We start from the raw sequence: 25,291 nt of genomic DNA, 5'->3' as shown, positions 1-25,291 counted from the left end.
GGTTTAATGTTAGAAAAATAACGTAATTCTATTAACATACTAAAAAACAGTATGTGATTCTCTAAGTAGATGCAGAATAAGCATTTGATAAAATTGATCATCCACTTATAATAAAACTTTCACTAAACTAGAATTTCTTCAATCTGATAAAGTATATTTATGAAAAAGTTACACCTAACAGCATATGTAATGGTGAAATATTAAATGGTTTTCCTCTGACTTGGAAAAAAGTAGAGGTATTTATTTTTATCACTTTATTCAACATTGTACTATAAATCCTAGACTGTGATAAGGCAAGAAAGAAAAATAATACGTGATTTGAAAGGAAGAAATAAAACTTTTTATTCAGTCAATATGGTTATCTTTTACAAATAGTATAAATCATAAAAGAAAAAGATGAAAGAAAATATAACTGTTATTAAAATTAAAAACACCTTTTCAGAAGACAAATATGAAAATGAAAAAGCAAGCCACAGATTATAAGAAAATGTAAAATTTATATTTAACAAAGTTCTGGCATTTATAATATATAAAGAACTCTTTTTTAAATTTTTAATCCTCACTGGAGGATATTTTCTCCATTTATTTTTTTAGAGAGAGTGGAAGGCTCGGGGGAGAGAGAGGGAGGGAGGGAGAGAGAGAGAGAGAGAGAGAGAGAGAGAGAGAGAGAGAAACATCGATTGATTGCCTCCTGCACAGGAATTGAACCCTCAACCCTTTGATACCTGGGCTAATGCTCCACCACTGAACCACCCAGGCCAGGACTATATAAAGAGCTCTTACAGCCCTAGCTGGTTTGGCTCAGTGGATAGAGCGCTGGCTTGTGGACTGAAGGGTTCGATTCTGGTCAAGGGCACATGCCCAGTTTGAGGGCTTGGTCTCCACTGGGGGGCGTGCAGAAGGCAGCCAGCCGATCAGTGATTCTCTCTCATCATTGATGTTTCTATCTCTCTCTCCCTCTCCCTTCCTCTCTGAAATCAATAAAAATATTTTTTAAAAAAGGACTCTTACAATTCAATAATAAGGCATATATCATATTTTTAAAAAGGGTAAAGATTTAAACAGATTCTTCAGCAAAGGAGATACTCAAACACCAAATAACCACAAGAAGATATGGTTAGTTTTACTAGTCATTACTTATTGGGAAAATATAAATTAAAATGATAATGAAATAATGCTATAATACTACACACTTATTTTAATTGAAAAGGGACAATATTAAGTGTTGACAGGATGGAACTCTCATATATTGCTGGTGATAATGCAAAATGATACATTCACTTAGGTAAACAGTTTAGCAGTTTGTTATGAAGTCAAACATACACCTACCATACATTCTATATTCCTAGCTATTTACCCCAAGGCAAATGAAAGCATATGTCTATACAGATTTTTACAATCATATTTATTGAGATATAATTTACAAAAAATTTTATCAGTTGTAAATGAACAGCTTGAGTGTTATAGATAAATGTTATAGCAGTTTATTCATATTACCCTAAAATGAAAACAACCTACATATTCATAAACAGTGGTACATCCATATAAAAGAATTAACCCCTTATACATGGATCTATCTCAGAAACATTATGCTAAGAGAAAATCAAATTAAAATGGAGAATACCGTATGATTGCACTTATATAAAGTCTAGAAAAGGCAAAAATATAGAACAGAGAGCAGTTTGGTACTGCCAGGGGCTGTGGGTGGAGAAAAAAGGGGGGGACTGATTACAAAGGGTCGTGAAGAGCTCTTTTGAGTGATTTAAATCTTTCGTTTCATGATTGTATTGGTAGTTACATGACCATATATTTTTTAAAAAACACATCAGTGTTCACTTAAAATTGATTAATTTTTGTGTAAAATATTTCTCAAGTCTGATTTTAAAAATTTAGTGAGAAGAATGGCATTCTTTTCTGTTTTTTTTGCAGATCTCCTTAATGTATTGCTTAATAAAAGACATCTCAATTCTTATACTAGCTTCTGCATTTAAACTGTTGCCCTGTGTTATTTCGCTTAAAGTATATGAAAAATATCCAGTCTGTGAGATAGGTTATTGAAAAGAGCAAGTGTTTCAATAAATGTTTTAGATAATTGTGGATATTCTTTGATACTATACTAAAATATGGCAGTGTTATTTCAGAAAGGTTAATTACAATAGAATTTGAAAATATATTAATGAAGTTTTTGTACTTTAATTACATTAAAATCCTCTGTCAGGCACTTTGAATGGACCTTTTATCTGTGAATTTATAACATCATTTGTTGGTTATTTGGAAAATATTGGTTTATTGAGGTCCAAATGTTTGCATATTTCATTTATATATTATAATACTAAAAAATAGCATTCTTGCTTAGTGGTTGAGTATTGAACGATGCACCAAAAGGTTGCTGCTTCGATTCCCAGTCAGGGCGCATGCCCAGACTCAATCCCCCATGAGGGGTGTGCAGGAGGCAGCTAATCGATGTTCTCTCTCATTGATGTTTCTCTCTCTCTCTCTCCCTTTCCTTTTCTCTCTCTAAAAAATTAATTAAAAACATATTTTTAAAACATAGCATTCCTTAATATCACTACCCATCTCATCAGCAAAGTATTGGTTAGCTGGCAAGCTCACAGTGGTGGATGCAGCAGTATCTCAGTGGTGTCACTGGAGAGGGGGTGAGCCTGTCCAATCTTGGAAGAGCTTGGTTTTGGTCTTGTACACCCCTGGGTTTACAGGCAGACCCAGAAACATCTGGCTGTAAAAGCTGGTCTAAAAAAGAGTAAATAAGGTGGTCAGAGAGTGAAGGGCTTGACTTGGCACTAGAAAGATTATGGTATTTCAGCCTGAAGAGGCATAAAGGGTGGTATGATTCAGGTATTAAAAATCTTGAAGAATATGATTTGGTTGAATGTGGGCTTATTCATCAGTTCCCACAACTATCTGAGCCACTTAAGACTTTTAAGAGGTAAATGCAGGGCATCTAACCAGCAGAATGGAGATTTTACACTCTATAAAGTACTCCTTGCCAAATGGCAGAACTTCTAAAATGAGGTGAAGGATGAGTTTGAACAGGTTTATTAGTCCCTAGAGGCCCAGTGCACAAAATTCATGCAGGGGGGGGGGTTGTCCCTCAGCCTGGCCTGTGCCCTCTTACAGTCCAGGAGCCCTCGGGGAATGTCCAACTGACAGCTTAGGCCCCTCGGCAGTCAGACATCCTTAGCGCTGCTGTGGAGGCAGGAGGCTCCTCCACTGCCACTGCACTGGCCAGTCGTGATCCCGGCTTCTGGCTGAGTGGTGCTCCCCCTGTGGGAGCGCACTGATCACCAGGGGCAGCTCCTGCGTTGAGCATCTGCCCTCTGGTGGTCAGTGCGCATTATAGCGACCAGTTGTTCCACCATTTGGTCGATTTGCATATTACCTTTTATTACATAGGATAGTCTCTTGGCATTTTTCTTTTTTTCCTTTTTTGATTAAAGTATAGTTAACATACAATATTGTATTAGTTTCAGATGTATAACCTAGTGATTCAACATTTATATATCTTATGAAATTGGCTTTTGAGCAGTGATTATTGGACTTCTTGGGCCAAAGCCAGCGCAGTGGCTGCCATTTACTTTTTGGTTTCCAGCCTAGGTATAGGGGTAATTAGATTTAAAAAAGAAAATCTCTTTTAATCCTGGGATTTTATAGCTTCAGAAGATAACGTCATTAAGCCTCCTTGGCTGTTAATGAGATTACTTTAGCAAGTTTCTTGTGTAATTCTTAAAACCACAATCCACAGGTACACAATGGAGTGGCCTTACTAGGAAAACGGCCTACACCTGTTCTAAATAAATTCCAGAGACCCCATGGTGCTGTTTCCCTAACAAAAACTACCATGGTGTGAGCCTATTTGTATTTTTTATTCTGGGGAGGTGAAGAAGTACAAAATAATTATCCTTAAATGCATAGAGTTAAATAGGACTTGAAAGATCACCTAGCTTGTAATCTTAGGATCTCACCTGTTTCTAAAAAGCTAACTTTCTAGTAACCTTTATGGCTAACTTATATTTCTTTTGCTGAAATTTTAACCAGTATCTTATTTAAAACTTACCAGACACTTTATAACCCAGCACCTTGGTTTTAGTGGGAGTTTTCATACAGATACCATGCACACAAATGTATTAAAATTAGGAGCAGTCTCTCCCTAGTGGCTAAAGAACAGTTCATTTATTGATCAGGAATATTAACATAAATGTGCAAATGGAGGTAAACCTTGCTCCTTCCACAGTGCGGGAGGGAAGTCATTTGAGCCTTCCTCAACCAGGATTTTGCTTGTGTAGACAAGAATTTTCCACTGCCATCGGTTACCTACATTTACAGAGCCGTAGCATAGCTCAAAGGCAGTGAATGGCTGGAATCAGGGAAGGGTAGCCCTAGGAAATGCAGTTTCCCCTACACCCAGGTATTCTTAGTATTTGCTTGAGGAAAAATATAGGTTACTGTATGAAACAGTTTCAAAACTTTGTTTTAAAAGAATCATTTGCAGTATGATTATTTCTGAAATGAATTTTTTCAGGATTTATGACATTTTGAATCATGGCTTCAGTGTTTACAGATGCTAGATAAGTAAAGTGCAACCTCAGCTATTTGAACCACGGTTCAGATCACAAATAGATGTCCTCAAGTCATGCTCTAACAATGACTGGCTACTCTTTATTGAGTAAATTAACTCATATTACTAATGGTGACCTAGAGGTCAGGCTTAAATTATTTTTAGAGGTGTAACGAGGTAGATTGGTGGAGGAAATGTCTTAGATTGCTAAAGGGGTTCTGATAGGGAATAGGAGTGTAAAGGGGAAGAAAAGGGACTTGAAATGGATATTCTTTCTTTTTATAACCCAACTTTCCTAGAGGCTTCTGGTTTTATATTTAATTAATATTCACCTTAGTATTCTTTTGTGTCTTTGAAATTAGAATTGTGTCTTAGAAATCAGAAGGTGCCTTTTAGATATATTTAAGAAAGCATGCTCTGGCCGGTGTTTATCGGTGGTTAGAGCATCAGCTCACGGACCTAAGGGTCATGGATTCAATTCCTGGTCAAGGACATGCACCTGGGTTGCAGGTTTGATCACCGACCCCCGTCAGGGCTAGTGTGGGATGGAACCAATCAATGTTTCTCTCTACTCCCCCCCTCCCTTCCTCCAATGCACTCTTTAAAAATCAAAGGGAAAAATATCCTCCAGTGAGGATGAACAACAACAAAAAAGAAAGCAATATCTTTCATGTTCTATCAAAAGCCTTTCTGGAGTATGGGGTTTGGGAAGAAACCTACAGTAACGAACTAGGACTGTCATGTTTCCATGTTTGTAGCTGAGGAGGGGAGGAGATAGATAGGAAAGGCTTCCACAGTCTCCCAGCACCTTGTATTCTTGTGCTTACCAGCTTTTTCATTTATTGCAAGTGATTTCCAAAGGTGCTATTCTTGAGCGAGCTTGGATACTTCTTGATGGTTATAGATGTATAACTGTTATAGTCTTTGCTTTGCTGAGAAAATCTTTTTAATTTCAGGTAAAAAACATCAGAATGAATTTCAGCTTCTGGTGGATCAGGCCAAAAAAGGATATAAGAAAACTGTTGAAATGTCAAAAAAGGATACAAGAAAACTGTTGAAATGTCAAAAAGAAGATGAATCTACAAAAATGCTATTCCCTGTATGCCTGGGTAAGAGACTTTAATTAAAAACAGAAATAATGTTGAGTTTCACTATTCATTTTAATATAAAAAGAAAAGTAAACCAAAGGAATTTACTTTGTACTTAATAGATATTTGAAATGGGGAAAGGTATTTTTAGACTTAAAGCAGTTGTTGAATATCAACTAGGTTTATAACTCTGGGAAAAATGACTGGGAGGATGACCTGAGATACAGTTTCTAAAAGCTTCCTTTGCCCTGGCTGGTTGCTCAGTGGTTAGAGCGTCAGCCTGTGCACTGACGGGTCTTGGGTTTGATTCCTGGTCAAGGGCACCTACCTGAGTTGCAGATTCGATCCCTAGCCCCGGTCCTGACGAGTGGGGGAGACAACCAAGCTCTCACATGGATGTTTCTCTCTCCCCTCTACCCTCCCTCCCTTCCACTCTCTAAAATAGCTAAATATGGTTATTGGCCTTTTGTTTGTTAAAGTCCTTTGCCCATTTTTTAATTGGGTTGTTTGGTGTGGGTTGTTTTTTTTCTCATTCTTGAGTTTTAGGAGTTCTTTATACTGGATATTAATGCTTTATTATATATGTGATTTGCAAATATTTGTAAGCATTGCATGTAGTCTTTTTGCTTTCTTAATAGTATCTTTTGATGCATCTAGGTACTTGATTTTGAAGAATTCAATTATCAAATATTTTTGTTGCCTATACTTTTGGTGTTATATCCATGAAGTTGTTGTCAAATCAGTGTCATGAAGATTTTCTTTTATATTTTTTCCTAAGAGTTTTATAGTTTTAGCTTTTACATTTAAGTTTTGATCCATTTTGAGTTAATTTCTAAATGTGGTGTAAGGTAAGAGTTCAACTCATTCTTTCAGATGTAGATAATTGTTTTCTCAGCACCATTTGTTAAAAAGACTGTCCAAAAGACTGTCCTTTTCCCATTGAATACTCTTGACATCCTTGTTGAAAATCAGCTGATCTATATGTGAGGGTTTATTTCTGTAATCTCTTATTCTCTTGGTCTATATGTCTGTCATTATGCTGGTAGTATACTTTTTAAATTATATTAGCTTTGTAATGAATTTTGAAATTGATATGAGTCCTACAACTTTCTTATTCCTTTTCAAGGTTATTTTGAGTCCCTTGAGATTCCATGTGAATTTTAGGTTGGATTTTTCTACTTGTAAAAATTGCTATAGGGTTTACATTGAATCTAGAGATTGCTTTGGTTAGTTTTGACATCTTAACAATACTGTCTTTCAATCATGAATGCAGGATAATCTTTCATTTATGTATCTCTTCTTAATTTCTTTCAACAATGTTTTGTGTTTCCAGTATGCAAGTCTTTTACCTTCTTAGTTAGATTTATTCGTAAGTATTTTATTTGTCCTAAATTCTGGTGTCATTTATAGGTTGCTGCCTGAGTATATACCTCATGGTCTTGGTGAACAACTTGGATTTGTTCATGTGGTTGTTAAAGGATAGTCTTAGAAAGTACTTGAGCTCCTGAGAAAATCTGGCTTATTATCTCAGATTTGGAGAACAATTTTGTTTATTGGTTGAATCTCTTTGAAAGTTATTGATTGCTTATACTCGGGTTATGTGTTATACAGGGTGGGGGAAAAGTAGGTTTACATTAAGTATGCAAAAATTTATTTTTGTATTATTTCTTCATTGTATTCTCCATACGACCAACTGTAAACCTACTTTGCCCTACCCGTATGTGTATTGCACTTAAATACTGCTCTCTCTGGGGTTCACAGATGAGTGCTACTGGTAGGTTGCTATGCATGAATGTGCAGGTCTGAGAGAGGTGGGGAGTGAGAGAGAGAGGAAGACAGAATCACAGACTGACTGAAAGGCTGCGCTTTGTACGGCATCACACAACTGCATGTACTGTGTAATTTTCGCTCTTTAGAATAAACTTGCTCATTGCCGCGCCAGTATACGTTTAAAAAGACGTGTGTTCTGTCAAGTAAAACCTTCCTTTATTTTGTTGCGTGTCTTTGGGGAAGTTGGATGTTGGAGCCTCATATTTTGGAGCTCTAATTTGAAGTCCTCTTTGGACATCTATGGTCAGATACGAAGAATAACTGACTTTCAAAGCCCACAAATTGTTGTATGATGTTTGTCCCCAAGAGGGAATTTATCTGATAGAAGCTAATTAAACAGGGGAAGAAGTAAGAGGAGGTTGTAACACAGTTGCAAAAATAAAAGATAGTTTTAAGTTGAATAGGATTCTGTTCACTCGTTTGCCAATGTGATTGCATTCTCCTGGCCAGTTGAATGACAGGATTGCCTGGGTTTACTGGGTATTGATTCCTCTTAACATGATCTTGGGTATCTCTTTACAAGGGGTTGTCCTGGTTAGCTTCTTTCTTCCTTTTCCCAGATAAACGTTAGAGGGTAATGATTAGACTTACTGAAGGTCAGACAACATCAGGAGATTAGCTACTGGTGACATTTTAGAAACTGTACTCTTGTGATATATGATCTCTAGTATAACAAAAACTTATATAATAATTTCTGGAAAAATCCTGACTGTATGGACTTTGAAAGGTTGTGGGGTTTTTGGGGGAAGAATTTGTCTTATTCTTTTTCCATAATTTTTCTCCTTTTAATAAAACCTTGGCAGTTCTTTTTAGTGTCCTTTGTGAAAGGCCGCTTGCCCCTAAAGCGCACTGGAGGAGTGATGTGCGAAAGCTCTGCTCTCTGTGAAACTCATGAAAGGGGGCACTATACTGTTAGCACTCATGGCTTGCACTTGAAGTATAGTGCTGCCTCAGGTCCTGAATCTAAAAGGGCACAATTGAAATCCCAGCGGAGTTCTGAAACAGGCTGTGAGGGAGAGTCCTGAGCACTGAAGAATTCGTCACTGGCATTATTTTCTGCACTCACATTTGTAGATATTTGGTTACGAGTATACCTACTGGTGACATTTTTGCAAACCTTGTGTCTCTATCTGCAATAAGAGACCTCAGAAATTGAGATTATGAGAAGGGGTGCATAGAAATGTGACAAAATATTTTTTTTGATCCAAAAGTATTGGATCAAACAAAAATATTGGATATGTCTGATTAGTTTTTCTTTCCCATGGTGAATATTAGATTCATTGTAACAGATTTAGTTAAATGTCCAGGTAGATTCACTACCCTATAGTAGTCAGTGACAAATATTGTGATTGTTTTATTACTTGAATCTTTAATCCTTTTTTGTTATGCTTCTTATGTTTATCAGTATTTTTCTGGTCTGTAAATATGCTGGAATTCTTTAGTAATACTGTAAATAGAAGCTGCATTAGAATTACAAGGTTCTCCCCATTCCTGGTTCAAATTTTGTTTTTAAATTAATTAATTTGGTAATACATGGTGTGGACAGTATAATTAGATGGCACCATTTTGTAGTGTTGATTCTGATTCTCTGGCTGTCACTACAGTTTTGGAATCAATGTTAAATAAACTTCTATTTTACTAAGTACAAATAACAATATTAAGTTTGTGGAAATAATAACTATGCAGAGGTTGTAGATTTTAAGGTACTCTTAACTGTTTCCTTTTTTCATTTTAGAACAGGAAGATAATAAAATGAAATTACCAGATATGCCCTCAATAATAAACCACTTCCCTCAGCCACAGCTGGACTCCCCAGGGATATGTGAGCCCGATGGACCTGATGATTCTTCTAGCTGTACTGATATTCAAGAAGACGCTCTTTCTTCATCCGAATCAGATACATTCAATAGGTAAGAAACTCGTAGTCGTTATTTTAAATGTCTATTTCCTGTGCATGCTAAGATAGGCACACATAATTAGAAAATAACTTTGAGGCATAATGCAGTTTCTCAGTCGCCTTTTACTGCGTGGTAACTTTCACAGTGACAGCGAGGCAGTGCGTGGGAGAGTATGTGCAGCAACCCTAGGGAGGCTTTGTTTTCTGCTCTGTAGCCTTTATAACCCTATTTTTCCTGGAGTTGGATAAGAGAGTATGATAGGAAATGAAATTTTTGTCAAGACAATGAGTGAAGGAGGTAAAGATAACTACACTAGAAAAAATAGTGATGACCAGGACAGTGCACAGAGAGTAAAACAAAAAAAGAATTTGTCCCCAAGAGGACAAATTGAGCAAGTGGAATCAATGGGGAAACTTTAAAAATGAGAAATTTGGAGGGAAGTCATTTTCCAAATGATTTTTAAAATCATTAGCCCTAGCCGGTTTGGTTCAGTGGATAGAGCCTTGCCCTGAGGACCAAAGGGTCCCGGGTTTGATTCCGGCCAAGGGCATGTAACTTGGTTGTAGGCTCCTCCCCGGCCCGGGCCCTGGTCGGGGGGTGTGCAGGAGGCAACCAATCGATGTGTTTCTCTGACATCGATGTTTCTCTATGTCTCTCCCTCTCTCTTCCACTCTCTTTAAAAATCAATGGGAAAATATCCTCTAGTGAGGATAAAAAAAAGCTATTTTAAAAAGATGAATTTGTTGTTCTACTTATTTATGCATTTAGTGGTTGAATCTTTTTATTTTTTATTGTTGAAAGTGTTATATATGTCCCCTTTTTTCTCTCATTGACCCCTTATAGCCCACCTCTACCCCTGTCCCCACCTTTCACCACCCTATTGTCTGTGTCCATGGGTTATGCATATAAAAGATGAATTTTTAAAGGAGGACAGAGTGTTAATGTGTGTGTGTGTTCACACCACTTTATGTTCTGACATTTTACTTTGTATGATAAATACTATTCATGTTTCTACCTCACTTTATATGTACCTTTTTTCCCCCCAATGGATGCAATGTTCTGTTGTGTTTCTGTACTGTAATTGACCAAACTCTTCAATTACAGTTGGATATCTGCATTTTCCCTAATGTTTTACCTATATACCCACTGCTGTGGTAAAGCTCTTCCTAGGTAATTTTTGATATTTGTTTAATATTCAAAAATTGTTAACAGTGCTTTAGAAAAGCGATTTTCAACCTTTTCCATCTCATGTTACATATGAGATGTGATGTGTCTTATAATCAATAAGACAGGTATAATCACAACTATAGTCCATGTGTCAAGTAGTTGTCTCAGAGGGTTGTTGTTGTGATGTACTGGCCTGTGTGTGTGCATCATGGCTCTCCTCATTTCATTTGAGTTACATGTATTGTTAGCATTACGTTAATTTTTCATTTAAAATGTCTTCAACAAAATAGTGAAACAAAAAAGTTACTGTGTATGAAAAAGTCACAGACAGTGCAGCAAGGCATGAGTTTGATGTTAGCAAAGTAGTATTCATCATTGGATGAATGACCGCAATTCCATAGTTTCTTAGAAAACAATCAAGGGATTTATAAGAAAGAAAGATACCCATTAGTAGATTTTTGAAATGCAGCATCTGAATATAAAGTCCCTGATTCACTTCAAACATAATTTTATCCCCTAGTGAAAAGTTTCTGAAGTAGGTTATAATACTGGTTGGTGCTAACCCAGCAGAAGCCTGTCACAAAGTATAGCCATGTTAGTGTCAGTGTTATTTAGTGATTCTAAAACCTAGTCAAAAGAGGTACACACTTGATTACAGTAATTAACAAAGGGTAGTGTTTTGTACAGAACCCATTGTCAGAAAGAGAATTCAAAGTGAAAAGGGACCAAATGCTGTTAGTGAAATCAGCATATCAGAGATAAGTTATCTTTATTTATCTGGTCCATCTTATTAATAATATTTAGGCATGCAACGGCAGGGAGATGGGCACTACACTTAGTGGGTTTGTTGAGATCTTTTCCAACTCTAAAATTGGTTAAGAGTATTACGTGTGTGTGAGCATGTACTGGTACTCTCTCTCTATATATATATGCTATACCACACACATATATTCAGAGAGAGAGTGAAAATCTGGGGGAAGGATATGAGTCATTTTTTGTAGATTTGACATTAAAATTTTAAAAAATATTGGAGAGGCATTGTCCATAAGCAAAGGAATTTGTTTATACTAGGAGATTTTCTAAAAGAAAGATTTATACTTATGATTTATTGACCAAAAAGGTGGTAGCCAGAGGTGTACATGGTGTGGTGAATATGGGTCTCATTTATTTTAGTCAATTAGTTTAGGATCAATACATTTATCTCTGCTGTGGTGTGTTAGAGAACATGGCCTCATGAAGTGAAATCACAAAGAACAGATAATTCTACTCCTTGGTAACTGTGGTGCTTCCTGCAGATGCCAAGTGTTGGTCATAAAAGAACCTGAGCCAGATAAGGTGTGAATGAATGCATTTTGACTCTTCACAATTCCTGGCATAAACAATCACCTCTTCTCTGATGCTAAGTTAGTAGCAGCAACTTTGTGTAGGAAGTCCAACATGGGAGCAGGCACAGAACACCAGACACTTTGACAGAAAGGCGAATTACCCATTGGTCATGTGTTTGATATATTTTGGTACAATCTTTTCCTCACTTTTAGTATTTTTGGAAGCACTCTCTGTCCAGAATTCTTAAGAGCAAGAGAGCAAAAAACAAAAACGTGAAGAAATCTTAGCGCTGATGGTCTTGATCTGGCATCTAGAAGGGTTCAGCTATCTGGAGAAGGGCTGTGCGTAAATTAAATTTAAGAGTCCAGAGATGAAACATAATTTTGGAAGGCATTTAGGGAATCAGAGAAGACTTAGCTAAAAGGAACTAAGTTCTCCTAGTCTCAGGACCCCTTGCTTTTTATTAACACAAATTGTCCTAAGGTGAGGTAGATATACACATCAAAGGGTAGGGTTTCGTAGAGAATCCATTGTCAGATTGGGGAGTTACCTCTAGCTGTTCAGGTGTTTGGCCAGGAGGAGGCAATAACATGTAGATTAAGATGCTCTGAGCTGTCTGGCAGCAAGCAATCATCCTTTTCAGGTTTGGAGAAATGCCTTTAGCCATTCCCAACAGACGATAACATATGTGACTTAGCCCTTGTTGAGTCCCCAAATTCCATCAACCTTTCGATGAAACTCTTGCAATTATGACATGCTGGAATTGGCTTCCGGCAAAATCGTATTACTATATTTTGGAAAATTTAAGTAGTTAAATTTTAGCCTTTCCTAAGTTCTGAGAATATTGAAGAATGATGGGGAAATCTTAAGAGAAAAAGTGCCATTGTTAACATTCACCTAAGGAATATTGAGGTACTAGTACCACCAGCCTACTAAGACCAAGCTGAATTTGTCGATTACTGAAGGAACGGAAAACAATACCTTTATCATTAGAATAGTCTCTGAGAGCCAGAGGGCAAAGTTGAGATGTGTTGTGATTTTGAAGTTTGGTTTCAGACAGGTCTTTTAGAGCAGGTCTTGGTGAGGATTGCGTAAGCCTAGTAGTTCAGAATTGGTGGTTACAGCAAGATGAGGATTTTGAGATGAGGGGTTCAAAAAGTCCTGTGGGTATGTCCTTTGATGCTTTCTCTTGAAAAGCTGATGGATCTTTCATTAAGCTTTTGTCTTAAAAGTTATCTTCCTGACAAGAGTGTCCTGGATTAGTAGTTATAATGATGAAACAGTGGATGGTAAAGTCTTGCTATTGTAGACAGAATGGTGTGGGTTTTCTACAAACATTATTGGAGTGCTAAGAGTGCTACGTGTATTATGTCATTCAGTCCACAGGCAAACCCCACTTTAGAAAGGTAGAAATAAAAGGTCAAAGGAGTCGAATAAGTTGCATAGTATGTGTCAATACAAGGATTTGAACCTAGGTCTAGTTCTGTTTTGAACCTCAGAGCCCAAGTTTGTTCTCCTGACTGATAATGATGCTATGGCCCAGTGGTCGGCAAACTCATTAGTCAACAGAGCCAAATATCAACAGTACAACGATAGAAATTTCTTTTGAGAGCCAAATTTTTTAAACTTAAACTTCTTCTAACACCACTTCTTCAAAATAGACTCGCCCAGGCTGTGGTATTTTGTGGAAGAGCCACACTCAAGTGGCCAAAGAGCCGCATGTGGCTTGCGAGCCGCAGTTTGCCAACCATGGCTATGGCCAACCTGCCTTGCTCTTAACATTCTTAAAAGAGTAGAAATATACAGTTCTTGAAATGGTTTGGTTTCCATAGAAGCAGACCTGAGACAAGGATTGAGTGGACGTGGTTAATTTGGAAGGTGAAGGAACCACTGTAGGGCGTGGGGATGTGAGACAGGAAAAGGAAGATAGCATTTAAGGGGGCCATGTTTTTAAACCAGATGTCACTGTAAGCAACTGGAGTTTAATTCTCCTGGGAACTGGGAGCTGGTTTAAAACATACCTGAATCACCCCATGCAAGGGTCGAAGGGCAAAGGAGTCAGTTATTTGGTTGGGGCTGCTCTCTGCTGCTTCCAGCCTCCCGTGCTGGCAACAGAGCTGGCCAGCAGTGAGAGGACAGCTCAGACAAAGGCACTGACAGTTGGAAGTCAGGCCTGCTACACTGAGGGGTAAGGACTCAGGGATAGGAGCAGGGCACCCAAAGGATCTGCCACAGCAGTGATTTCAGCTGAAGATGGGACAATGGTTTGGTTTTGCATATGCTTTATTAATACAAAAGGGTTTCTGTAGGCTTTTGCCTGTATCTCTAGCCCAAGAGAATGCAGGAATGTATGCGGGCATTCCAGAGCTCAGTGCACCTCTGTGTGCCTGACAGGAAGGGAAAAGATAAGGATATCTAGGGCTATTGAAGTGATAGCTGAGCAAATGTCGGGGATGGGGCAGAGGAGAAAAGGACAGATTATCCAGAAAGCTCTGAGGCAAATGGCTCCAAAAACTGATGGAAGGAAATGTGCTTGTTGATGAGAAACAATTTAGTTTTAAGCCTTGTGTGACGACAAACCAAAGTGTGAAATAATTCATCATCAAACTGAAGTTTATCGACACACTAAATGAAAATATCTTGGCCTTGAGCAGAAAATCACAAGCATAGAACTACCCATAGTTTTTTGGTTGTCAGTAATGTATTTTTATTATCCTGCTTTGTTTCTCCTTCACAGAGATAAGAGCACTATTAATGGGCTTTGTGTATGTGGACATCCTCTCCCTCTTCTGGAGTTACTCTGTTGGGTATGGCAGATAGGCCTGCTGATTTTGTTTGTTTGTTTTTGGGTTTTTTTGGAAAGTCTTAAGTACCTTATTAGTGGGTGACTTTTAACCCTCCTTGGACATAATTTTTAAAAAGGCCAGCTCTGCCCTGGCTGGGTGGCTGGGTTGGTTGGAGAGTTGTCCTGTACTCCCAAGAGGTTGCGGGTTTGATTCCTGGTCAGGGCACATAACTTGGTTGCGAGTTCATCCCCGGTTGGGGTTCATGGCGTTCGGGAAACAACTGATTGATTGATGTTTCTCTCTCACATCAGTGTTTCTCTCTCTCTTTTCCCTCCCTTCCTCTCTCTCTAAAATTAATTTTAAAAACCCAAAACATATCCTCAGGTGAGGATTTTTAAAAAAAGAAAAAGAAAGCCAGCCTTTTATTTGGCACATCTAAGGGTAATTATTTTTAAATGTGTGGTTTTTTTTTTGTTTGTTCTTTTGTTTTTTGTTTTTTTACACAGAATTGCTTCCTTATGCTTAAGAATTAGAAAGTAGTGTTTGAAGTGTATCTATCTATACTATTTGATTTGTACTGATGTGTGGACCTTAAATATTTCTTTAATATATATTTGCTAAAGTTTCTCACTGACTTATTTCAGATGACTTTTCTGTATTCCTAAACATCTATAGTTTAGCATCATTTTGTCTGCCATGTTAGTTATGTGTCCAGTCTGGCAGATAAGAATCAGGTTTCTCACTGTTGCGGTGGGAGATTACAGACAAGTAAGATGAACACTATCAGTGTGGTACTAGATTGGAGACCTTCATATGAACTGATGTTCAGCTTAATAGAGATTCAGATGGCTACGTATGGGAATATTGATAGATCTGTGTGTATAAGTTAGCTAGTATGCACACATGTAGTTCCTTACCCTGTCAGCTGCCAGGGCCAAGCAGCAAGGGTGCCACAGCTGCACTGGGCACACCTGGGGCACTGATCTTGGTCTCTGACAGCTTTCTCCAATATACGGAGCCAGCGCTTCTTGGAGAAAGGCTGATTCCATGGCTGGGGCCGGAAGCAAGGAAGTGCTAGAAAAAGTAAGAGAGACGGAGATGGGAGGGAGAAGGTATAAGGAAATGGAAGGAAAGGGAAAGGAACGAAAAAGAAAACAAAAGCACCACAGCCTCTACCTTAGCCAGGAGATAACATCAACAGCAGTGCCATGTTGATGCATGTGGTCCTGAGCTGTGATGGGAATGACACTTTGCTGCTGTAATCTTCCTCCCCCAAACTCAGTAACTTCAGTCAAATTGTGAGAAAAACATCAAACTCCAATGAGGGTCATTCTACAAAATACCTGACTAGCACTTCTCAAAACTGTCAGGGTGATCAAAAACAAGGCGTGTCTGAGAAACTGTCACAGTCTAGAGGAGCCTAAGGTGATACCACGGCAATACCACGACTACATGTAATGTATCCTGGGTGGGATCCTAGCACCGAAGAAGGCTCTAAGGAGACTGAAGAAGCACAAATTAAGTGTGGCATTTTGTTGATAATAATGTCTTGCTTTTGCTTCACTGGTTGTGACTAATGTGTCAGACATTAGTCTGGGGTGGGATGTTAACAGTGGAAGAAACTGGGTGCAGGGCATATGGGTACTTTCTGGAGTATCTGCCACTTCTCTGTATTTTTATTCTATTTTAAAATAAAAACTTCATTTTTTAAAAAAATGTATTACAACATCAAAATAAAGAGGGATATTACTGTGAAAATATTTAAAGAATGTACTGAATGTTGGGAAATCAAAGTCATCAAAATGTTATTTTCTGAAGTGGTAAATTGGGTACTGTTTCTGGGTTATAGTAAATTTAGTTATTAAATATTCTTTTTTTCTTTCACTTATTATTAGATGTTACATTTAGTCACATAGGTTAATTAATAAACCCTGTTTTAATGCATTCTATAAAGTCTATTATCATGTATATTAAAATGTAATCCAAACTATAGCATGAGGGAAGAATTCTATTTTCTTCCGTATTGTCTTATTCCTTTTAAACCAGTTTTGCTTTTTTTGCTAATGTTTTTGCTTTATAGAATGATTTCACCTCAGAGGATGTGACCAGCCTTTGCATTTCATGATAAGAGACAGTTTACAATGTGCCTCATCCTCGTCAGTTAGCATGTTTTTATTAGTGAATTTATACTTGCAAAAGTGATCCTCCAAGAACAAGGTGAAAGTACAGATAGTTTTATCTTTTCTCCAGAACCCATTGCCAAAGGATATTTGCTGTTAATAAGGTTTTCTTTTACTCGTAGGCAGTTCATGTTGGCACCTTTGGGTTTTTTTTATTGTGCCGTATGCTGGGTAATCTGATTATCTTCACAATAGCTTTTTGTTATTGTTTTATAATTCTTGGTTTTTCTACTCTGAGTCAATCCTAGGTGGCAGATATTTTTGTTTTACCAGGTTCATGAACTGCTATGATGTAAAAGATCCACTGTACAATTACTCTGAGCCCTTCAATTTTCTGTATCAGAAAAGAGTTTTAAAATTTCAGTGGGTTATTACTTGTGTATCTAAAGTGCTTTGTAGAATTTAGTACTTCCTTCCAGGGTCCACTGTTACTAAATGATACCTTCTTGTTGTGGCTCGTAGCCATGTCTGATTGTCACCCAAGGTGTGATGTTCAGAGTTTTGACTGGCATGACATGGTAATACTTGATTAAGGTTGAGTTTTTTAAAGTGTGTTTTCCCTTTTTAGTTTTCAGACATTTTGTAAATTACATAGGAATTCTTGTTCCATATGCTTCTGCATATATTTGGCTTGATTCATGAAACAGATATAATCATGACTGGTTCAGAATTTAATTCTTCAATTAAAAAAAAAAAGGAATAGGCAAGAGTGTATTTTTCAGAATGCTTTGAGAAGAGTAAGTATGAGACCTTGAAGGAACTACCAGTTTCTTCTAAATGTTAGACATAAAATCAATAATTATTTTGTATCAACACTCCCAGACCCCCAAATGTGGGCAGCCAGTTAAGAGCTTTCTCTAGTTTTTTATTTTTTAAAAGGCCAAAACCAGAATTCTTTTGACTTTGTTTAGGAGAATGGAATAGAAATGACATATAATTGATATATCATGCTATTGGGATTTTGTATTTTTAATCAGTTGATCAAGTTTATAATTTGTTATAGTTACCTTGGAAGTTAAAATCAGAGCTTTTTTTCTGCCTTCTCACTTTGTACTCCTTTGCTTTTAAATCAGAGGAACAGATGTTCTGAGGTCTCTTTGGAGACCTTTAGAACCTGAGAAAGGATGTTAGGATACAAATATTTTCAAGTTGTAAGGTACCTCAAGAAGTCACTAAATATAGTAACTTCATATCACAGGTAAGGAAATGGAGGCCTAGAGAGGTGATGTGTCATTCAGTGAATACAGTTTGAAAGCAATACATTTCAGCCCAGGTCTTTCCTCATTGCAATGTGAGCTACATCAGAATGCTTGTATCAGGCGCCATTGCTTCCTTTATTAGCAGCATTTCGTTTTATTTTTTTAATTTATCTTTATTGTTGAAAGTATTACAGATGTCCCCCTTTTTTCCCCCATTGACCCCCTCTACCCCACTGGAGTTATTCAAAATATCAATTAGACATGGGATTGCCATATGTTCTGGTTTCCCTGAGGTAGGCTGGTTTCCATTTCTTGTCTTGGCATCATTAGCCACAGCTCCCTGTGGTACTCTCCGGAGCGCCTGGGTTTAGATGGTAGATTTTACGGTTGCCTTACTAGAAGGACAAGCAGTGTTAGTTTGTATATCTTCTCTGGTCTCTTTACTCCCACACAGATTTAGATGGTAGATTTTACGGTTGCCTTACTGGAAGGTCAAGCAGTGTTAGTTTGCACATCTTCTCTGATCTCTTTACTCCCACACAGATGGTCACATTCTGGAACATGGGTACATATTAGATCACCGACTTTGCTTACTTCTATTGATTTTACCACATAACGTAGTGCAAACTGTTCTTGTACCTTAGAGAGACTCAAGTATTAAAGCATGATAGGCCTCAAATGCAGAGGCTTGTTATTTTTTTAAGTAATTTTGTAGAAGTCAATTGTCGAACCCTTTAAGATTTCATTAATTTGTGCTTAAGTATGCTTCTGTTGCTCTAGACAACTACATTTTATTAGCCATTTATAACCGGTGTAGGTAATAATACAAATAAAAAATTAAAAATATGTATCAGAATATGAAAAGTTGGGGTAAATATAGTTTGGGAGGGATAATTATTTTTCATACCCTAAACCATTTAGTCAAGCACTTCATTACTGTGGAAACTGAGTCACAGGGAGGCTCAGTGTCCACTGCCTAACATCCAGCAATATAAGGTGGTTTTAAAGTTCTTCTTGAATAGATGGTAAGACCCGAGTTTTGTGGTCTGAATTTTGACTTGATATTGGGTTTCTGTGGTTGGTGGCCAGCACCACATTTGCAGAGCTGAATGTGCACTGCATAGATGGTATAGAAGTTGGCTGGCTGTGCAGAAGACATGCCAAGCTCATCATGAGCTTCATGCCTAGCCTCTCGATCCCTGATATCAAAGAAAATGATAATCAAGTGAAAGTTTCTTAAGTGGTTCAGGACATTTCCATCACTGAGATGTTTCTTGTCTTTAATTTGTTTCTCATTATGGAGCTGCATGTTTGTAACCTGTTAATAGGATCTTGTTATCTTTTAGTATTTGGGTTTTATTTGTACTGCTGACAGTCTAAAGAATAAAACAAAATGAAGCATCATGATTTTGTCCCCCCGGCCATTTAACTTGAGAACTTGATTCAGTATCTAGTTCTAGATGTGACAATTTAGCTATCCTCCTATCTAATAAAAGAGTAATATGCAAATTGACTGTCACTCCAAGACACAAGATGGCCGCCCCCTGTAGTCAAAGATGGCTGTCCCCATGTGGACACAAGATGGTCACCACAAGATGGCCAGCAGGGGAGGGCAGTTGGGAGGGACCAGGCCTGCAAGGGAGGGCATTTGCGGGGGGACCAGGCCTGCAGGGGAGGGCAGTTGTGGGCGATCAGGCAAGCAGGGAGGGCAGTTAGGGGTGACTGGGCCAGCAGAGGAGGGCAATTGGGAGAGACCAGGTCAGCAGGGGAGGGCAGTTGGGGACAACCAGGCCTGCAGGGGAGGACAGTTAGGGGCGACAGACTGGCAGAAGAGGGCAGTTAGGGGCAATCAGACTGGCCGGGGAGTACTTAGGCATCGATCATGCTGGCAGGGGAGTGGTTAGGGGGTGATCAGGCTGGCAGGCAGAAGCGGTTAGGGGCAATCCAGCAGAGGCAGGCGAGCGGTTGGGAGCCAGCATTCCTGGATTGTGAGAGGGAAGTCCCAGATTGGAGAGGGTGCAGGCTGGGCTGAGGGACACACACCCCTGCCCCCGTGCATGAATTTCGTGCACCAGGCCTCTAGTCTATAATAAAAGCGTAATATGCTAATTAGACTGGACAGCCAAATGACCTTCTGGATGACCTTCCAAAGCTGGGGCTGCAAGGGCTGAGGCAAGCTGCCACGGCTGTGAGGGCCGATCCCCTTACATGAATTTTGTGCATCGGACCTCTAGTTAAAAATAATTTTTCCTTACGTTACACTCTCAGAGTTGATAATCCTCTTTGTTTCTCAAATGTGTCCATTAATCATAAACATGAATGTTTAATTATATCTCGAAATTCAATTTTTCCAGAGAACCAAGACTCGACTGTTTGGAGTTCACCTAGTGTCCTTTTATTTCTCTTTCTTAAAAAAAAACAACACCACAACACACAATACATTTTCTTCACTTTTTATAAGAATTTAAAGTGATTGACCTAAAAGGTATGCTTCTCTTTAATACAGTGTTTCCCAACCCTTTTCCTTGGCACACAGAAAATGATAGTATTTGTGTGTTATAAAGAAATGATCTGGAGGCCAGAGGTGCCTGTCCAGGGAAGCCAGTTAGGATTTGTGGCCATCCATTCCAGGGGTTATGGTGGAGTGGGTCAGTATAATAATAGAGAGGAGAGAAATGGGGGAGGGGGAAGGGATTGAGGACATATTTTGGAAGTAGGATTGGCAGAATTTGCAGATGGTTTGGCTATGGTGTGCAAGGTAAAGCTCACCTTCAAGGATGAGACCTAAAGCTTTGGCTTTAGCAACTGGGTGAATGGTGGTACTGCTTACTAGTAAGATGGGGAAATTTGAGAAGGTCATTAGAAAGTTTGGCCAGGGATTGGGGGTGAGTCGTATAGGTAATCAAGGGTTTGTTTTGGGCCTATGAGGTAACCAAGTAGAGGTGTCAAACAAGGAGGTGGAGGGGAGGTAAGGGGAGAAAGTAGGGCCAGAGATACTCATTAAAGGCATGGTGCTGGCAGAGATCGTGTAGCATGGGTGTGTAGAAGAGGGAAGGGCATCTAGGACTGTGCCCTCTCTTCCTCCAACACTTAGAACAGACTGAGCAAAGGAAATAAACTACTGGAGAATGAGGGAAAACAAGACATTGCCATATCATGGAAGCTAACAGAAAAAAACAGCTGAAGAGGTCAAATAAGATAAGGCTAGAGAAGGGACTGTAGATTTCAGCAATAAACACGTCATAGCAGGTGTGGTCCTGAGTGGGTTTTGGGTAGAAGACTGACGAGCGCCAGTTGAGGGGGTAATGTTAAGGGAGAAAGGAGAAACAGCAACTACTGACAACTCTCAGTAACTTTTGCTGTGAAGGATAGTGGCGATTAGGTCCATATCTGGAGGGACTCAGGGAACTAAGGGAGGAATTAGATGGGGAAAGTGATTAGGATGGGAAGCTAATTGAATGAGGAGGCATCAAGTGTATCAAGTGGAAGAATTGGCCTTTGCTAAGAGCAGGCTTGATTCATCCCTAGTAATGGCAAGGAAGACAAAGGAGTTAGTATGAGTGCAGGTGGGAGGTCTAATATAGGCTTGTTCCTGCCTCGTTGCTTTTGTTTTCTTAATGTAGTTAAGGCCTGATTACCAGCTGAGAGTAGGCAATTTGAGAAAGGTTTTTGAGAGTGGGAAACGGAACATGCCAGATGAGTCTTGAAGGATCATCTGGTAGTGAGGGTTGCCTGTTTGAGATTTGCTATCAAGAATTTTAAATGAGATTAGTCTGTAGATGAAGTCAGATAAATAGATGCTTGGGGTTTTTTCCCCAGCATGTTTTTCCCCAGTGTGTTCCTGGTGTACAGCTCAGAATAGGTAGTTAATTGGGGTTAGCTGGGGTTCCTGCTTTGATTACAGGAGTACTAGAAATATGATTTTGGATTGCAGCCACAATTAAAATTAAAATGTAATAGATGCTTGCTTTGGAATTCTTTTTTGTCAACTGAGAAAATTTTCAATATGTAGCTTTAAAAAATGTTTAAGTTTTAGATATAACAGTACAAATGTTTTGACAATGAAAAAATACATACTAATACATTCTTCTCCTTTATAGCAGTTTAATAGAACCTTTTAAACATTCAAGAATATACATTCTTTTTGTGCACCTAGAGACTGAGAAGGAAGGACCCCCCAAACCCAATAGAAAAATGGGCAAAAGTCATGAAAGAGAAATGCAAATTAAATCCTTTTTTCACCTGTTGAGATTGGCAAACACCACCGTGGAAACACTCTCATTTATTGCTGGTTGGAGTGCTACCTGATAAATCCCTAAGGAGGGCAGTGTGATGAGATCAACCGAAAGTACTATTGTTTTGTCTTTTACCCAGTATTCCGATGAATTTTGTCATACAGATACACCTGCACTGCACACATACAGAAATGACCTATATCCAGGGTTGTTCACTGAATTCGTAACAGCAAAAGCATGGAAACTACTCAAGTTTTCATGTTCAGGGGCTGGTTGATTAAACTACAGTATATGCACACAATAAAATACTATGCAATTATTAAAAGAGGAAAATTACTATGTACTTACATGGAGAGATTTTCAGCATCCTACCAGGTATATAATAAAAGGCTAATATGCAAATCGACCAAATGGTGGAAAGATGGGTCACTATGACGCGCACTGACCACCAGGGGGCAGAGGCTCAACACAGAAGCTGCCCCGTGGTGGTCAGTGTGCTCCCACGGGGAGTGCCACTCAGCCAGAAGCCGGGGTCATGGCTGGTGAGTGCAGCAGTGGTGGCGGGAGCCTCTCCCATCTTTGCAGCAGCACTAAGGATGTCTGACTGCCAGCTTTGGAGCAGGCCTAAGTCATCAGTCAGACATCCCCTGAGGGCTCCTGGACTGTGAGAGGGCACAGGCCGAGCTGAGGGAACCCCCCTCTCCCCCCATCCTCCTCCCCCTGAGTGCACTAATTTCATGCACTGGGCCTCTAGTTTGCTTATAAGTGAAAAGAGCAAAATTCAGAATAGCATAGTCTTTTTTTTTTTCCTAAAAGGGGAGGAATGACGTATACTTATATATTTAGTTTTGCATAAAGAAACACCAGAAGAATAAGCAAATTCATAAGTGATTACTTGTTGGAGACCTGGGGGAAATGGTTAGAGAAGTGAAAGTTCTCAGTATATACCTTTTTAATTACATTTTTATTGATTTGAGAAAGAATGATGAGAGAGAATCACTGATCCGCTGCCTCCTGCACACTGACACCCCCCACTTCCCACCCCCACCCCCGTCCCGCACTCTCCATGGAGCCCACAATCCGGGCATGTGCCTTAACTGGGAATCGAGCCATGACCTCCTGGTTCATAGGTTGATGCTCAACCACTGAGCCACACCAGCCAGGCTCAGTGTACATCTTTTTATGTCATTTTGATTTTGAACCATGTAAATGTATTAATCTACTTTATACAAAAAAGAGATGCTTTAAACTGTTTTGGAAATCATCACTATCTTCACCAATGTAATTGTTATAAATTGGTTAATAAAGTTTGCTGATGCAGGCAGAAAGGTGAGACAAATATATTAGTGTGGTTTTGTAATTTTTAAAAAAACTTTGTAATTGCTTTTGGAAGGTTGACACATTATACTCGGTTTTTTAACTGTTAAGAATGTGACATTTAATGAATTTAATGTTACCACAAACCCTTTTTCTATTAATATACACTCCTGTTTTGTATTTTATTATAAACTTTTGTCCGGGAACATTTATGAACTTCAAATTACTTCTGAAAGCTAAATGATTCATCTTGTTTCAGGTGGTAAATTTTGTTGGTAAATTTTGAAATTTTTTAGAGAAAATGTGGGAACACGAAATAGTTCTTCCATCTCTTTTGCTCTTTTAAAGTGGTATTTTGGATGAATGGGACATTGTTCTGAGGGGATGTATCTTCACCTAAGATACTATGACATCAAATCCATGAAATGGTCTGTGTCCACGAGATCCGAGTACCGCGAGTCATCTGTGCTCCACTGTGCCAGTTCAGCTCAGCATAGTTTTGTGCTTGTTTGTGGAATTCATTTCCCTGGGCTGCAGTTTCCTCATTGATAAAATACAATGATAGTTTTGTGTTGTTGTTTTTATTTTTTTTTCCTATAAGGGTGAGTCTAAAAAGCAAATGAGATGATCATATATTGTTAATGAATAGAATATAAACTAAGTTGGTTTTCTGGTTTCATCTCTTTTTGAGGACTTAGTATGTATTACTTGATAAATAAGTTCTTTCTCATATTATATTTTTCTCATATTTGAAGATTTCTTCATTTATCTTTTCTTAGATCTAGTGGAGAGCAGGGAAGTGCTTAGCCTTGCTTTATTCATGAACCTTGTCGATTTGTCTGACCTTACTGGTGAATTCATAGGAGAAGGTGGTACTCTTAACTCTGCGGATTAATAGCATTTTTTGCTACCACTACTTGAAGCAACATGATGTAATAGGAAGAAGATGAGCTTTGCATTCACTTCCCTGTTTGTTTGTTTTTTATTTAAATTTCTCCAAGCCTTTGTTGATCTGTCAAGTGGGGCTAGAACCTAGGGTCCTCATATGAAGTAAAGGTAGCACATAAGCTGATTATCACAGTTTGTGGAAGTAGTTGCTCACAAAATGGTCATTTCTTGCATTGTCGTCATTGAGTGATTTTTTTTAACCTAGGATGTTTACTATCCTAGTATGTTATTGTTAGCCTACTAGCAAAATTTTGGCATACAAGCTTTTGCTTATCCTGCAGAACAGATTACTAAAAAGGGGGGGTTAAGGAAGGATTCATGGTAGCCAGCAGCATTTAAGTACCGTTGTCTGGTGGATATATGTGAACCCCACCAAGCCTCCAGGAAGCTGTCCCGAAGGAGCTTTTTTTAAGTTGGGTATTCTCAACCACGTTCAAATTAATGCCACAATTACGAGAATAGTGGGGGCGGGGGCGGGAGAGGGGGCTAACTACTAGATAACAGAAAATTTTCACTTGTAAGTAATCTTTAATCCACAGGATTTTTATAGCAGATGTTTGCATTTTTCCTACACCACAGTACCCTGTGTACCTGCCATGCTGGATAAATAACAAGTTCTGATGAATTTGCACCCTGGTGCCATAGAAACAGTGGAAATCAAAGATTAAAATAGAGCTCACTAGTGACCAGGTTTCCTAGGCCAAATTGAAGCTTAGTGCTGAGGCAGTTATTCAGGTAATT

At 38.6% G+C, this 25,291-nt stretch overlaps 1 protein-coding gene across 2 annotated transcripts in view; it reads left to right on the top strand.

The window, feature by feature from the left end:
- The window catches only part of RAD18 (RAD18 E3 ubiquitin protein ligase), an 87,916-nt gene that overhangs the window by 49,808 nt on the left and 12,817 nt on the right, over positions 1-25,291 (top strand). For both annotated transcript variants that reach the window (XM_080673924.1, XM_080673923.1), the window contains 2 exons: positions 5,533-5,685; positions 9,230-9,404. In XM_080673924.1, coding sequence (XP_080530050.1) covers positions 5,533-5,685; positions 9,230-9,404 — 328 coding nt within the window. The remainder of the gene's footprint in view (positions 1-5,532; positions 5,686-9,229; positions 9,405-25,291) is intronic.

This window comes from Plecotus auritus (genome assembly GCF_963455305.1).
Source record: "Plecotus auritus genome assembly, chromosome: 6".
Taxonomy (NCBI): Eukaryota; Metazoa; Chordata; class Mammalia; order Chiroptera; family Vespertilionidae; genus Plecotus; species Plecotus auritus.
Note: the sequence above shows the minus strand (reverse complement) of the source record. Positions and strands in the feature narration are given on the sequence as shown.